Raw genomic sequence first — 16,419 nt, 5'->3', positions numbered from 1 at the left:
CTCTGGTTCCTTATTTAGATGTATGTTCTCCGATGTATCCTAAGGGAAAAGAAACCCCGTGCTCTCCTCCCAGCTGCCACCAGAGTGGTTTATAAAAGGCAAATCTTGCCCTGCAGGCGTGGCTCAGTGGCATGAGCGTGGACCTATAGACCAAGAGTTCAATTCCCCGGTCAGGGCACATGCCAAGGCTGCAGGCTCAGTCCCCAGCAGGGGGTGTGCAGGAGGCAGCCCATCAATGTTTCTGTCTGTCTATTCCTCTCCCTTTGTCTCCAAAATTAATAAAAATGGCGAATCTTACCAGGCCACTCACCGGCTCAACAACTTCCATTTGCTTCCTTGGGGTGTCGTCTACGTGGCGGACCAGGGCTTCTCTACCCTCCTGGGGCTGAGCAAACCCCCTGCCCTCCCGGTATCTGCCATTTCGCTTACTTTCTCTTGTTTAATTAGAGTCAGTACATGTCTATGACCTGAAAACTTCTGTAATTCATACGTTGGCAAAGCCCGTCCTGACCTCAGCCCACTTGCCCACGAAAGTCTGCGCCGCGGCTACCTGGTGTTCATTCTGCGGGAGTGTGCGCCGTGTTCCCCTCGGAGCTGGGAATGCCTGGAGTGGGGGGCAGCGCCAGGCCCTGCGGGGACTGTAACCTCACACATAGCCACGTACCTTCCCTAAAATCTGAACCATCTCCCCCAAAGTTCTCGTAAGGAACTGTGGGCCTTAGAGTCTTCAGCCCTTGGGCCAGACGGCCTGGGGCCAGGTCCAGCGGTGCCAACTCACTGGCTGTGAGGCGCTAGCACTGAGCCTCTCTGTGCCTCAGTTTCCCCACCTGGGGGGATGGCCCTAGTACCCACCCTCCTGGGGTGGCTGCACAATCCCCGGGGTGAGGTCCCCCCACACCGAGGCGGGCGAACATTGCGGTCCTCACTGCACAAGGGGTCCCAGTGCAGGGCGCTGAGGGCGCAGCTCAAGCCTCTTCGCCCAGCTGGTTCCAAGGCGCCAGGAGGGCGAGGCTGTACCAAGCGGCTCCCCCATCAAAATCAATGTTTGTAAAGCTCCCCCTTTATTTTTATTTTATTTTATTTTATTTTTTTAATTTTTTTTTAAAATATATCTTTATTGATTTCAGAGAGAGGGCAGCAGAGGGAGAGAGATACAGAAACACCAATGATGAGAGAGTCATTGGGGATGGAGCCCGCAACCCGGGCAGGTGCCCTGACAGGGAATCGAACCTCGATCTCCTGGATCCTAGGTCGATACTCAACCGCTGAGCCACGCCCAGCTGGGCTCCCCCTTTATTTTAATACCCATATGAATTCTGCTTTCCATTTCCGTGTACCTGTCTCTCCCCAAAATGTTACCGAAAAACGGGTTGTCTGTAAAGACGCGCCTTGTTTTCACCCACTGGCCTCCAGAGCCCCAGGCGCGCAGCGAGGGCCCCGAGGACCCAGTTTGGAGGCCAAACGACCGCGGACTTTGCCTCCGCGACGCCGCCCCTTTGTGGCAGGTGCCCCCCAGCCCAAACCCGGGGTCTTCGAGCTGGGGGACCACGCCCCTTCCGGGAATAGCCCCGCCCCTGGAAGCCCCGCCCCTGGCGCAGGGCCGGCCGGGGCGCAGGTACGTACCACTGAGCGCCCGGGGGGGGGTCCTCGGTCGGGGCGATCCGCTTGGCGCCGCGCTGTCCCCTCGCCCTTCAGGCTGAGCTCCCCCCACGCGCGGCCATGCGCCCCCAGAGCGGGCCCCAGGGAGCCCCGCCGCGCCCCGCGCCCGCCGTCCCCGCCGCCGCACCCCCAGGCCCGGCGGGTGGCGCGGCCCGGGGCGGGGCCGCGGGCGGGGGCGGGGCCTCGGCGGGGACGGACGCGGAGCTGGTGAGACGCGCGCCGAGCAGGGGTCTCGGTCTCCGGCCGGCGGGGCGCGATCTGGGCGCGGGGCGGGGGCGGGGGGCAGCCTGGGCTCCGCGCGCCGGCCGCCGGCCCCGATCCTGTGGATCTTCCGCGCTGCCCGGGCCCGGCGCCCGCGGCGGGGTCCACAGGCCCAAGACCGACCCCGAACTGCGGGGACGGCTCTTCCGCAGGGACCCAGTCTCGTCCGGGTGGACGGACTGACACCCAGGCTCAGGCTGACCTTCTGACCCCGACGGAGCTACTGGCCACTCCCCACGCCCACCCCCTGCCCCAGAGCCCTCCCCGACCCAGGGCTGTTTATAGGTCACTTATTGCACTTGGGGCGCCTGTTAGTGCGTTTCCTGGAGGGCGCCCCAGCCCTGCCCAGGCCCCCCGCGCAGGCGGACACGCAGGTGCACACCGCTGGCCTCAGGGTTGTGGGATGCAGGCCCGCTGACCCCGGACTCACACCACCAGCCGGGACTCGGACGCGCTCGTGCACGTGGCTGCCCCCAGACTACCCGCACCCCTGACTCCGGCCCCCCGCAGCCCAGGGGAGCGTCATGCTCTTAGGCTCCCACCAGAGTCCAAGGCTGGCAGCTTTGAGCTCCTAAGGCCTTGAGCTTTACACCGGACTGACCCCTTCCCTGCCCCGTGGCCAGGCGTCAGGGCCGGGGTGCCCCTGACGCCTCCGTCCAGGCCCCACCCAGGCTGCGGCTCTGCGCCCATCCCCGCATCGCGCCCCGAGGACCGCGATCGTCCTGCTGTCCAGCCGTACGGACAGCAGTCCTGGGGCCTGAGCGGGCGGGGGGCTGCTTGTGACTGGGGCCGACGGGGTCTGACCCTGACATTTTCTTTGCAGGAACCCCTGGCCTGGCCATGGACTCCGAGTGCGCCCAGCTCCTGCCAGCCCTCTGCGCAGCCCTGGCCGACCCCAGGCAGCCGGTGGCAGATGACACCTGTTTGGAGAAGCTGCTGGACTGGTTTAAAACTGTAACTGAAGCTGGTAAGGGTGAGGGTGCCGCTCTCGACTTCCCCCAGAGGCTAGAGGGTGCACAGGGGTCCCCTGTGCTGAGGGAGGGGTGTCCATCTGGTTAGTGTCTTTCCTTCACATCCTGATAGATGTCCCTTGGCGACTTGGGGACACGTCAGGCCGAAGCCTGAGGGGGTGATCGGGGAGCGGGAGCTGCGGCTTGGTGGTCTTCCGATTCCGGCCACGATTCCGGCCTCCCGTGGTTCAGTACCAGCGAGGTGGCTGCAGAGGGTGTGGACACACTTATTTTTTTGTTCTCAGTGCATTTTTGTTGTTGTTGTTTCTTTCTTTATTACGGTTTTGTTTTCTCTCTGGTTATGAAAATAATACGAATTCTTTACGTAAAACTTCAAGAACACAGAGGAATAAAGAGGAAAATTAAACCACTATCAACTTTTTAATTCCCGCCAGCCCTATCTGCCAACGCAGCGCGAAGCTGTGTTTTCTTATAAAAACGAGACGGCGCCGTAATACAGTTTGGTGTCTCGCTTTTTCTCTCTCACCGGCACGGCGGGTGTTTTCCGCGTGGAACACGCTGATTTATTGACCGTGTCATTCACTATGTTTCATGTAGTTACGTCACTGTTGTAAGATGATGCCGTCGCTGATGTGTCACTATTATAAATAGTGCCGTAAATAATTCCCCGGCACCGGTTTCTGCTGTTGGGCACTCACTCTGGCTCACCTTTCCTCTGTCGGGCTGAATAGCTGGGTCTTCACTGCCCTCCCACCCGCGGGTTCAAGGCTGCACGCCTCCCTGAGAGGCCCGCGTTAGCGCGCCCGGCGAGCTTCCCTGTGCAGTCCTTCTATTGTCATTTAGTTCTAGCTATTTCATACTTCCCAATACTTTTTTTTCTTCACCCACAAATTATTTAAAAAGATATCTTTTAGAGTCAAAACACGGGTTCCTTTTTGGTCTTTCCTGTTGATTTCTAATTTATTTCATCGGAATTAGAAAATATCGGTACTCCAGTTCTTTCAGTCTGTTGAGGTTTGAGGAAGGCGCCGCACAGGCAGTTTTTGCACGTGTCCTGTAGATTTTGCTGTAGGGCACTGTTTTTTGGTATTTGCAGAGTCCTCGATGGTGGCCTAGTTTGTAGTCAAATGTAAAAAAAACACTTTTGAACAGCCTAATTGAGATAATTTTTGTATTATATCTTTATATTCTATTATAAATTATTAAAAAATTTTACGTACCATGCAGTTGATCCATTTTAAATGTACAATTCAATGGCTTTTAGTAAATGTATAGGGCTATGCAGCCATCGCCACGATCTGATTTTGCAGCATTTTTATCTCCCAAAAGAAGCTGGGTGCCTGTGGCAGCCCTTCCCCGGCCCTCCTCCCCTGGCCGGCGGGTGCTCCGTTTTCCCAAGTCTTCTGTCTACATGGTCCCACACTTGCTCCTGAGTTCAGGTTTCTGTTGTTCAGCTCATTTTGCTTGGTTGTTTCTGCGAAGTATATAAAAATCTTACACTAAGATTACGGATTCAACATTTTCCTTTGGGAAAAAAATTTTTTTTGCATATACCTTGAAGTGTTAGGTATGAGCAGGCCTAGATGTTACATCTCCTGGGGCTCGTCTCTTTGAACAGTGACTTTTCCTGGTGCGCTGAGAATGCTTTTTGTGTTGAAGCTGTTTTGTCTGACTTTACTCCTGCTGTACCAGCTTTATTAAATTTAGAATATGCCTACTTTCTCTTTCACTGCTCAGCCTGGGCCGGTCCCTGTGCCATACTTCACCGTCTTCTGTAAACAGTACAGTGCTGGCTCTAAATTTAATCTGAACAGCTCCTTAAAAATTTCCGTTTTGGCTCAGTGGTTAGAGCGTCGGCCCGTGGACTGAAGGGTCCTGGGTTCGATCCCGGCCAAGGGCATGTACCTCGGTTGCAGGTTTGTTCGATCCCCGGCCCTGGTTGGGGCTTGTGCGGGAGGCACCGAATCAATGCCTCTCTCACATCGATGTTTCTCTCCCCCCAGCCCCCTTCCACTCTCTCTGAAAAGCAATGGGAAAAATATCCTTGGGTGAGGGTTTAAAAAAAATTATTGTTTATTTACTTATTGGTATTAGAGAGAGTGGAAGGGGGGGAGAGAGAGAAGCACCGCTCTGTTGTTCCACGTGTTTATGCATTCATCGGTTGCTTCTCGTATGTGCCCTGGGCAGGGACTGAGTCTGCAGCCTTGGAGCGTGGGGCGGGTGCTCTGACCACTTACGCTGCTGGCCGGGGCCCCGAGCAGCTCTTCTAACACCGGTTATTCTGCCGCACTTGTTGAGTTGACTGTTACATTGGGACCTGTTTTCACCCTACTCTTTTGTGCTTCCCCACGTCTGCCTTTGTTCCCGTTCCCTCGGTTTTCGGCCCTCCACTGGACTGATGAGCTTTCGGCGTTTTCAGCTCTTTCTCCTGGCTTTGGCGTTGCACGGCCCACGTGTGTTCCTTAGCAGCTACCCTCCCGCCAAGCTGGATAAAAGAGCTGCAAGTTTATCACAGTCTCTGTCCTCTGCTCAAACCGCGGTGCCTCCAGCCCAGCACGAGCCTCCCTGCTGTCGTTGTCTGGTATTTTGAGCCCGTCTTGTTTTAAAACCCTTCCGAAGTTTTCCCTGACTTTTAAAGTCAGATTTGCCCCGGCCGTTGGCCTCTGCTTCTTGCCTCTGCCTCTTCCGCGCTCCGCCCGTTGCCTTCTTCCCTAAGCTTAGTGTTGGGAAGTCCTCGCAGCCGGGACCCTCCCCGCCTTCGAGCCCGGTTGCCTTTCCCCCGTCGGCAAACGGCAGCGTAGGTGAGTGTAGGACTTCAGGTGCCAGAACGGCCTTTCTACTGGGCTTCCCTGCATCGAGGACGCTCAGTTTAAGAAAAAAGTGCCCGTTGGAGAGGGCAAGATGGTCCCTCGCTTGAGCTTGCGTTTCCTTTTGGTAATCAGCAAGACAGCATCTCCGGTTTCTTGCCATTTGTGCTTCCCGTCTGAGGCGTGGGCTTTCTACTTTGTTCCCCTTGTTGCATTAAGCAATGAATCCTTGGTTGCAACTTTGCAAATATGGTCTCCCCATTAGACTGCTAAGTTTAAAGGCTTGAGAGAGAGGGGCCGGGGAGTTGCTGCAAGAGCGGTCCTCTGGGGGACACGTAGCGCTGTGCCCCTGGTGATGCCCCCCTGGCTGGGCCTGTGTCCAGGGTCCAGTCTGCTGCTGCTGCAGGACAGCCCTTGCCTGGTGGAGCTGCTGCTCCAGGTGCTGAAGTCCCAGGACCTGAGTCCCGGAGTCCTCTCCTTCTCTCTCCGCCTTGCGGGCATATTTGCCGCCCAGGAAGACTGCTTCCAGTATCTTCAGGTGAGCCCGGGTCCTCCCACCCGAGTGGCCACTGAGCGGTACGGGGCTTTCTCCTCCTGCAGGTATAGAAAGGAAGGGTGGCTGTTACCACCCCTAAGTTTCTGAAATGTTGCTTGTCCTGTAAAGGGTTTGCACAGGGGTGGGGGAGAGGCCTGACCCACCAGTCGTGGGGGACACCTGGAGGTGGGTGGTGCCCTAGTGGACCCCACAGGCCAGGGTCAGGAGGTCAGTAGGTGGTGGAGACCCCTTGGGGTCCTTGAGCACAGCGTGACATGGTCCGAGGTGGGCCTTTGGAGGTGACGCTGGTGGTGCTGCCTTGGGGGAGGGTTTCTGAAGTAGACTGTGACAGGGTCGATGAACCCTTATTTAAAACCTGGCCCTGGGGGCCACCTGCCACCTCCCAGGAGCACCGCCGCCCCAGGGTCCACACCGCAGGAGAGCCCTGTCTCATCTGCCTGTCCCTGGGAGCACGGCCAGGGCCCCACTTCCTTCTCCACCTCCAGCAGGGCGAGTTGCTGCCCGGGCTCTTCGGAGAGGCGGGTCCCCTTGGCGGAGCAGCCTGGACAGTGCCCACGGTGCGCAGCGGCTGGATCCAGGGCCTGCGCTCCCTGGCACAGCACCCCAGTGCCCTGCACTTCCTGGCCGACTCTGACTCCGGTGAGTGCCCTGCCCACCTGCCCGCCTTCCCCCTGTGGCCTTGCTGTCCTGGTGCTGTGTGGCCCCAGGGAGATCTCTGCACCTTGCTGGGCCTCTTTGTGAGGCCCCGAGCTGTTGTGAGGAACACTCTGGGTTGCCTAGGGGGTTAGAGGCCCCTCGAGAGTGTGAGAGCGTCCTTTTACTGGTCGGTGAGACCCAGCAGCTGGATGGCTTTAGAACTAATTAGGAAGAGTCCGGGCTTCCGTGGGTTGAAAGCCTGGTAGGAAGCAGTGCTGATCACCCTGTGAAGGTCCAGCTCGGGTTCTTCGGCTTCTCAGCCAGGACAGCTGGGCCTCTGATGGCCCCTCCGGCAGTTAGTGGTGTCAGGCTCTTCCCAGAGGTGCTGGACTCTGTTGATGGAGCCACTCGGTGCTGTGGCATCTCTGGGGTCTCTGCCCCCCACCTCCTGTCCCCGCTGAACAGTCTTCCTCCCCCTCCTCAGGTGCCCTGGACACCATCTTCTCTCTGCAGGGAGATTCCAGCCTCTTTGTGGCCTCAGCAGCTGGGCAGCTCCTGGCACACACCCTGGCTCTGTCTATGCGAGACCAGGCCGAGGGACACCCCAGCCCTCAGGCCTGTGACTGGCCGGCAAGTGCCCAGAGGATTTTGGGCCATGTCGAGGAGTCCCTGCGTTCCACCGCCACCCCGCAGGTCACGCAGGCCCTGAACGTCCTGACCACCACGTTTGGGCACTGCCAGAGCCCTTGGACGCAAGTCCTTTGGGTGCGGCTGAGTCCCCTCGTGGCCTGTCTGCTCGAGAAAGACCCTGTCCCAGCCGCACACTCGCTGGTGGATCTCCTCCTCAGCGTGGCCCGGTCAGGTCCCCCCGGGGCGCAGCTGGGGGGAGGGCAGAAGTGGGTGCTTGTTTCCCTGGGAAGCCTCAGGGCAGCTGTTATACCTGGGGCCACGTCTCATTGCCTCGAGCGGAGGGAACACTGGAGGGGTCTGAAAGCCGAGCACCTGGGCACCTGGGAGAGACCTGCCCAGTCCGCTGGGTGTGCCAGCTGCGGCGCGTAGCAGTCCCGCTGAGTGCTATGTGGGCTTTGGTGGCAGGACAGGAATAACACTCTTTCTGGGGTCCTTCCCTGCAGCTCTCCTGCGCTGAGTGCTGACTGCAGCCTGTGGGAGACGTTGGCACAGACCCTGGGCCATCTGAGCCCCGCTCAAGCAGGGCCTCTGGCCCTGGGGGTCCTGAAACTGCAGGACTGGTGAGCACGGGGTTCCTGGTGTTGGAGCAGGTGGGGGTCTAGAGCCTGGACCTCATGGTCAGGGAATCCAAGGAGCTCCAGAAGTCAGCGGACAGTCAGAGGCCACCGCCTAAGCCTGTGGGGCGGCCTGTGGGAGTCGCTGGCAGTGCGTGGTGGGGCGGCCTGGGCCATTGCCGAGGCGGTGGCACAGGCCACAGCTTCTGTCCTCTTTAGAGACAGAGTCACTTTCTCCAGCAGATGCTTTGCAGGCTCTGCAGAGACAAACAGACTTGGAGGCTCTGTGCCAGAGTTGGGCTGGGTTTGTCCCCAAGACCCATGTGCTCCGCTGGCCTCTGCCCCTCCTAGTGGCCCCAGCTTGTGGGTGCCAGACCACCATCATGTGCACACCCTGGGTGGGTACCAGGGGCAGTGGGCGGTGGACAGGATCCAGTAGGCAGGAGGGACAGGACAGCTTTCGGGCAGGAGAGGGATGTGCGTCCACCTGGTAGCGGGCATGGGGTCCGGAGAGGCAGGGAAGATGAGGGTCATTCCAGTGTCCAGGCAGATGAGAACTGGTCACACCGGCCCAGGCCAGGGTGAAGGTGGTCTCAGGACCCACTCACCAGGGGCGTGGAGGAAACTGAGAGCCCAGCTCTGGGCTCCAGGGTCTCTGGATGTCCAGAGAGGAAGGCGTATGACGTTAGAGGGTCAGGCAGCCGGCCTAGACGAAAGCTCTGCCTGCTTAGCCCCACACCTACCCTGGGCCGGGCACGCGGGCCAGACCGTCGTCCAGAGCGCAGGAAGGGACACTGGGCTGAGTGGAGGTGAAGCCTCTGGGAGCTCCCGGAGGTGGGGCCTCCTGTCCCCATGGCCCTGAGCGGCACTGGCCATCGGGGTGGGTGTGGCCAGGCTGTCCTAGGCGTTTCCGAGCAGCTCCCATGGTCCCACGCCCGTGGCCTGGTACCCGTCTAGGTGCCTGCAGGGAAAGGGAAGCTGTTTCTCAGGAGGGTCCAGCTGCTGCCACCGGCTCCTCTGTCCGACTTGCTGAGCTATTAGGAGGGCAGCCAGCTTGCCTGGGGTTAGGGAGCAGGGCTCACCACGTCCTCTGTCCTCAGTCCGCAGGCACTGAGGACACAGGCCTTCGATGTTCTCCTGCAGCCCCTGGCCTGTGTCCTGAAGGCTGCTCAGGCCCCCGGGTCCCCAGGTATGCCACTTGGGAGGAGCAGAATGGCACCGGAGGGCGGGACTCTTGGGTCAGGGCCGGCTGGTGGGCAGCGGGGCGCTCGCCACCCAAACTTGGACTGAAGGTGACGGGACATGGGCCACCGTCCCAGGTCTGTCTGCTGCTGTTGTCTTCATGTCCTCACTCTAGAGTTAATGGGCAGAGTCGTCCCTGGTGGGCACCATGGTGGCCCCAGCACAGCGACCTTTCTTCCCCCTCCGGGGCCTTGGCCGGGTGGCGGTTCCTGAGCAAGAACGGGCACACGGGCCTGGCACTTGCCGGCCCAGACCCAGCTGGGTTCTATGACTTGTCCCTTCAGCCACACACCGGGTCGAGGATCAGGTGTGCCATGCGGCCTGTGCCGAGGTAGAGATGAGCCTCCTGACCAGCAGGACAGCCCAGGAATGGGCTATGGGACAGTTACAGCTCTGGTTGGCTGGAGGTCACCCTCGACGAGCCACCGCTTGGAACCTCCAGTCCTAGTCTCTGACGTGGGGCGGTGGCGAGGCCTGTGGCGTCCTGCAGGACATGCCTGCTGACTGGGAGCCGTTTCTGGTTCCATCTGCAGGCCTGCTGGTGGGGCCCGCGGGGGACTCGGTGGTGGCGGATGCGCTCCTGTCCTCCAGGTCGGCCTGCGTGGGTCTCCTGTGCCAGACCCTAGCCCACCTGGAGCTGCTGCAGCCCGTGGTAGGTGTGGCTCCAGCCTGCACCCCTGTGCCCACAGCGGCAGACCCGTGGCCACGCTGATTCTCCCTCCTCCCGCAGCCCCAGCGGCCCTCGCCCTGGCCCCAGGCGCCCCTGCTGGGGGCTGCGGTGACAGTCCTGCGGTTCTGCAATGGCTCGGCAGTCCCCACCTCCGACTCCAACGTGGGGGGCCGCCTCTGTGTGATCCTGGCTGGCTGCGTCCGGGTCCAGCGAGCGGCCCTTGATTTCCTGGGGACACTGTCTGAGGGGACAGGTGAGTGAGATGCTCTCTCGCTCGGCTCATGTTTTCAGCAGGCCCCGCAGGCCGCACAGGTCCCACTTGCCGCACTTTCCTCACTGCTCAGAGATGTCTTGGGACCGGTTGTCCTCTGCCTGTGGTCTCTGGGGCAGGGGAGGAGTGGGGGACTCGGCATGATGGGTTCTGTCCCTGTTCCCCTGGATGGACGGCTGAGCTGGGGAGGCTCCAGGCGGAGGTTGGGGTTTTACCCACCATGTCTGTCTCAGGCCCCGGAGAGCTGGTGACGCAGGTGTTTGCTGTCCTCCTGGATTACCTCAAGAGCCCCGACTCCAGCCCCACGGTACAGACCTGGGGGGCAGGGGCGGGGGAGGGAGGCAGAAGTGGGGAACCCCCTGTGGGCCTCCACCGGGGCCAGAGTGGTTTCTCAAAGTGAGTTCTGAGGGTCAGGCGACTGCAAGGTTCGGCCCGGGGCCTGGTGTGGCTGAGTTGAGTGCTGGGGGCGCTGGGCGGGGATAGCAGGGAGGTACAGGCTTCTCACGGGTTCTCAACAGGAGAGGTGACCTGGAACCAGGTGCCCCTGTGCTCAGCGGTGTCTGGTGTTTCCTGCAAACACACTTGTTCTCAAAGCCCCATGGTTGAGCCTGGCCCTGAAGGGTGTAGAGTGACTGCCCCCCCCAAGCAGAGTGGGGAGAGTGGGACGAGGGGGCCCAGGCTCCTGGGGCTTTGAGGCAAACGTGCCCTGGTAGTTCCTCATGTCTTGGGGCAGAAATTGCATCTCCTGAGGAGTGAGGTTCCTGACAGGGCCGCCTCCCCACCTCTCCTCTCCCATCTGAGAGGCCAGCTCTGCTGCTTCCTGAAGCTTCGGCCACATGGAAACGGAGCCCAGTGATCCCTCTCCCCATCTTACGCCCAGGAAAGGGACAGGGACAGGGGCACTGGGGGCGGACGGGGCGAGCGGATGGCTCCCCCGGCCCTGCAGCCCCGCTCTGCCCCCCTAGGTTCTGAAGAAGGCCTTCCAGGCCACGCTCAGGTGGCTCCTGAGCTCGCCTCGGCCCCCCGGCTGCTGCGACCTGGACCCCCACACCCAGCTGTTCCTCAGAGGTAACGGGCCTCCCGAGGGCACACGGGAGGCGCGGGGTGGGGCGGGGCAGGAGGAGGACGTGCGTGCGTTGGGCCTCTCTGAACCGCCCTCCCGCCCCAGAGCTTCTCCCTGTGCTGCAGAAGCGCCTGTGCAGCCACTGCTGGGAGGTGAGGGACTCGGGCCTCGAGTTCCTGACCCAGGTGACCCGACACTGGGCAGGTGAGTGAGGGTGCCCCACCTTGCCACGCTGCACTCGTCACCTCTGGTTGACTTTGGGAGCTGGACCCCCTAGGCTGCCCCTGGGGAGGGGGGGAGGCTGCAGGCTCAGCCCCTGGTCACAGCTGGCTGTTGCCTTTGGCCCCCCAGGACAGGCCAGCTTCAGACAGGCGCTCCTGGCTTCCGAGGTGCCTGAGCTCGCCCAGCAGCTCCTGCAAGACCCTGAGAGCTACGTCCGAGCAAGCGCAGTGACCGCTGTAGGGCAGCTGTCCATCGGGGGACTGCACGCCGCCCCCGCCGGCCCTGAGCACCCAGGAGGCCCGCAGGTAGGAGGCGGCAGGTCCTGGGCCATGCGGTCCCCTCCTGACAGCCATTTCTATGCCCAGCATGGGCGTCTGGGGCCAGGGGCTCTGTCAGTCACGTACCCTGTCTCCTGAGCCTCCCACTCAGCCTCCAGCACCCCACCGCTTGGGTATGGTCACCCCCAGTTGACAGATGAGCACCCACAGGGCAAGGGTGTGTGCTTAGCCCGAGACCTGCAGGGCGGGGTTCTCGGGACTCTCCCTGCTGCCCTGTCCAAACGTGTGGGCTCTGCCCACTGGCCCCGACCACCCCCTCTCTCCTCCAGAAGAGCCTGCTCCCAGACCTGCTACACGTCCTGTCCACAGACTCGGAGGGCTTCCCGCGGAGAGCAGTCATGCAGGTCTTCACCCAGTGGCTGAGGGGCGGCCACGAGGACGTGGCCGAGGACACGGAGCGCTTTGTGGCCAGGGTGCTCCAGGTGGCGAGCCAGGACCTGGACTGGGAGGTGCGGGCCCAGGGCCTGGAGCTGGCGCTGGTGTTCCTGGCTCAGACACTGGGGCAGCCCGGCTCCTGCTGTCCCTATGCTGTCGCCGCCACGGAGACCATCCCCCCCAGCCGGCTGGCGCAGGCCCTGCGGGCGTTCTGCCGCATGCAGCTCTTCGAGTTTGCCTTCCGAGCCTTGTTCGACTGTGACCGCCCTGTGGCCCGGAAGTCCTGTGAGCTCCTGCTCTTCCTGCGGGACAAGGCTGCTCCCTATGACGGCTCGCAGGAGGCGCGGAGCAGCCCCGACGTGGCCTCCGTGGAGGCCGCCCTGCAGAGGTGGCGGGCAGGTGAGCAGGGCCAGCCCCTGGGGCCCCTGGAGCCCGAGGCCGTGCTGGCTGTGCTGAGGTCCATGGACCTGGAGGGCCTCCAGGGGGCACTGGCTGAGAGCAGCGACCACGTGGAGAAGAGCCCCCAGTCACTCCTGCAGGACATGCTGGCCACTGTGGGCATCCTGGGGGACAACGAGGCCGACTGCTACTGAGATGGCCCCTCAGCAACCTCCTGCCCTCACTGCTGGGCTGGTCCCTCCCGTAGGTCCCCAGGGTTCCAGCTCAGCTGGCTGCACAGGGGGTCCTCAGGGAGCCAGGACCAGGAAGACCCGCAGGCCAGAGTCACATGTTGGGATGTTTATTAAAGTGGCTTATTTTCTACTAAAATAAATGGCCTGTGACAAGGCCACTGAGTCGGTGTCATATTCTAAGACCGCCCAGGCCTGGCGGGAGCTTGGAGAAGCGACCAAAGAGGGACTGTCCTGTAGGACAGCTACCTGCTTCCTGGGCCCCACTGTGCCTCTGGGATGACCGAGTGTCAGAAAGCAAGTAGTTCAGACTGGACAGTGTCTGACTTTGGACCCTGGCCCCTTGTGCTGGTGACCCCAGGTCCAACCATGCTGGGCTTCCAGCCTGAGTCCCCAAGATCACCCAAGTTTTTAGCAATTCAAAGCTCACTGCCTCAACCAGGCAGGTAACGCCGCCAGTGGTGATTATTGGGGGGAACTGAGATCCAGGCCAGTTACCAGGGGACCAAGCAGGTGCACCAGCCCAGGCCCTGCCATTCCGGGCAGTGTGACCCTGGGCCAGCCACTTCCTCTCATAACCCACTTCCCCATCTGCAAAATGGAGATTTTGCCACTTCTTCCCGAAGGTAAACATGCTAGTGTTCTAAAGCACCCGTCACGGCCGGAGAAGGATCCAGATAAGATAAGTGAACTAAATGAAAATACATTGTAACTTGTGGGATGCAGCACAAGCAGTGCTTAGAGGGAAATTTTTCGCCTTGAGTGCTTACGTTAGAAACGAAAACATCTAAAATCAATAAGCTGCCGCCACCCTAGCTGGTTTGGCTCAGTGGTTAGAGTGTTGGCCTGAGGACTGAAGGGTCCCGGGGCTTGATTCCAGCCAAGGGCACGTACCTCAGTTGCAAGCTCCATCCCTGCCCCAGTCGGGGTGCCTGTGGGAGCAACCAATTGATGTGTCTCTCTCACATCAATGTTTCTCTCTCCCCGCCTCCCCTCCCCCCACACTCTGAAAAAGCAATGGAAAGAATGTCCTCAGGTGGGGATTAAGAAAAATTAAAGTTGCCACCTTAGGAAAACGAAGGCCAAATTAAATCCAAAGGGAGCAGAAGAAAGGAAATAATAAAAATTAGAGCAAAAGTCAAATTAGAAATAGGAAATCAATAGATTTACCTAAACCATAAGCTTGATTCTTTGACCAGTAGATCAATAAATGGATAAGCCTCTAGCCACACTAATAAAAAGGGCAGAAATTACTAGTGTCAGAAATGGAAGGGGGCAGCTCCACAGCCCCCGTGGACACTGGAAAGATAATGAAGGAATGTACGAACAGCCCTATGCCCATGGCTTTGATAACCGAAGTGAACAGACCAGTTCCTCAAAAGAACAAGTCTGCCAAAACCCACACAAGAAGCAGCAGATTCTTTGAGTAGACCTTTTGCTATTAAAGAAATGGGATTAATAATTAATAACCTTCCAAAACTGAAAGCGCCCAGCCCAGATGGGTTCACCAGTGAATCTACCAAACGCTTAAGGACGAAATTATACCCGTTCTCTGCAATTGCTTCTGGAGGGTAGAAGCAGAGCGACCGATTCCCGACTCACTCGACGAGGCCAGCATCACCCTAACACCAAGTCCCAGAGACATTCCAAGACGAGACCTTTATCTCTCACGAACATAGATGTAAAAACCCTCAACAAAATAAAGAATCCAATGACATATAAGTGGACCTCCTATCGTGACTAAGCGGGGTTTGTCTCAGGTAGGCAAGGCCGGTTCAACCTCTGAGCACCCGAGGAAGAAGGCTCGGGGAATCGAGCAGGGGTTTTTACAGGCGGGGCTCGGGAGTCACCCACTCATCTACGGTGCCTGGCCCAGACTCCAGTCGTGTGGCACACCTAACCAGGAAGGAGCGGGCGGGACAGTGGACGGACCGGCCACCCCTGTCGGCCACGCTTCACAGCAGGTCCCCTTGTGGTGCCGTTTCCACAGGGTCTTGGTCACCTGTAAGCGTGCGCTGCTCATCGCCTCTGAAAAGCTGACGTGTGGGGAATTCTTGGAGCCTGGGGAAAGGGGCCTTTTCTAGGGAGGAGCTCAGTGGGGACCCCTGGATCTAGATGACCCACCCCAGCCAGGGCACACACCTGGGGCCTCAAGTTAGTGCCCAGGCAGGCCTATAGCTCCCGTGTCTCAGGAACTGGTTTTCTGCTCAGACTTTGCTGCTCTTATCACCCAGTGGGTCCTTCCTGCGCCCCCTGGGTTTGGAGCAGCGGGGAGGGGGGGTTAATTCTGATCCATCCCTACCCTAAAAGCACAGCCCTTCAGGTGTTCAGTTTAAGTTGGGGTGGATCTTCCATATATCCCCCCCCACCACCCCCATCCTGGGCAGGACGGTCCTGACCCCCTTCTATCCCTTTACCCCAGGAGGAGACCAAACGGGTATTTGACGGAAGGGCACCAGCCAATCAGAATGGACTTTGGCTGGTGTGCCCAATCAGGGAGCAGCAGGTGAACATCAGCACTGTTGCTAGGCAGATTTCCCAGTGAAAGGAGCTGGGTTAGGTGGGTCACCCATCTCCCTGCAAACAGTGAGACCCGCTGGGTGACATACTCCCACCGTCAGTAAGGGAAAACGGGTGCTGACAAGAGAGCGGGGAAAACGACGCCAGAGGGGCCCGGTGGAGCCCCGCGCTCAGCCCAGGGAGGAAGGGGACCCTGCCCATTAGATGCCCCACCAGGCAGATGCCCTGAGCCACAGTCCTCAGTGAGTAGGGACCGGCCCTGGCTGGGATGGCTCAGTGATGAGAGCGTTGAGCCTTCCACCAAAGGGTCGCAGGTTCTAGTCCCGGTCAAAGGCAGGCACCTGGGTTACAGGTTTGACGCCCTGCCCCAGTTGGGGTGCATACTGGAGGCAACCAATCGATGTGTCTCACGCCAATGTTTCTCTCTCTCCCCCTCCCTCCCTCCCTCCCTCCCTCCCTCCCTCCCTCCCTCCCTCCCTCCCTCCCTCCCTCCCTCCCTCTCTAAAAATCAATGGAAAAATATCCTCAGGTAAAGATTCACAACAACAAAAAAACCCCGAAAAAATTAGGGACCAAAGAATCACACAGATTGTGACCTAATGCATGCAGTTACCCGGGAAGTGAAACAGGTGTCCAAGGGGAGGAAAACAGTGAAAAGCTCTGATGTAGACGCCCACCTGTCCCTGTGTGTCCCAAGCCTAGAGCAGATCACTGACCTCTCCCACCTCGAAGCTGGGACTAGGAAAGCCACCTCAGCACTGAGGCTCCCAGAAGGAGAGGCGGGTCCTATACATGCATGTCCATCCTGGACTCCAGCACATAGTAGGTCCGTGTCCTCAGCATCCAGGGAAACTTAGTGCACTTGGCCTGTGCTGACTGCATGCAGTCAGGTGGTTGCTGTCCAGGGCCCTTGGAAGAGGCTGTGACAGCTACAGTCGTCTAACAAATAACCGTT

General features: G+C 59.6%; 1 protein-coding gene across 7 annotated transcripts; it reads left to right on the top strand.

Annotated features, from left to right (window-relative positions):
- Nucleotides 1-1,838: 1,838 nt before the first annotated feature.
- On the top strand, nucleotides 1,839-14,654 carry BRAT1 (BRCA1 associated ATM activator 1). 7 transcript variants are annotated; one of them, XM_081135971.1, is made up of 14 exons: nucleotides 1,839-1,866; nucleotides 2,744-2,887; nucleotides 6,082-6,236; nucleotides 6,740-6,893; nucleotides 7,375-7,747; nucleotides 8,024-8,140; nucleotides 9,235-9,323; nucleotides 9,910-10,028; nucleotides 10,107-10,299; nucleotides 10,551-10,624; nucleotides 11,283-11,385; nucleotides 11,486-11,584; nucleotides 11,732-11,907; nucleotides 12,213-14,654. In XM_081135971.1, exons 2-14 carry the CDS (start codon nucleotides 2,761-2,763, stop codon nucleotides 12,906-12,908), a joined length of 2,475 nt encoding a protein of 824 aa, XP_080992097.1. In that variant the 5' UTR covers nucleotides 1,839-1,866; nucleotides 2,744-2,760; the 3' UTR covers nucleotides 12,909-14,654. The 7 variants fall into 7 exon arrangements, with proteins under 7 accessions (XP_080992097.1, XP_080992099.1, XP_080992096.1 ...); XM_081135973.1 differs by having other exon boundaries at nucleotides 1,840-1,866; nucleotides 6,743-6,893; XM_081135970.1 differs by having other exon boundaries at nucleotides 1,840-1,866; nucleotides 6,743-6,893; nucleotides 12,210-14,654.
- Nucleotides 14,655-16,419: the final 1,765 nt, after the last annotated feature.

The sequence above is a fragment of the Miniopterus schreibersii genome, assembly GCF_964146895.1.
Source record: "Miniopterus schreibersii genome assembly, chromosome: 4".
NCBI classification, from domain to species: Eukaryota; Metazoa; Chordata; class Mammalia; order Chiroptera; family Miniopteridae; genus Miniopterus; species Miniopterus schreibersii.
This window is presented reverse-complemented; position numbering and strand designations above follow the sequence as displayed.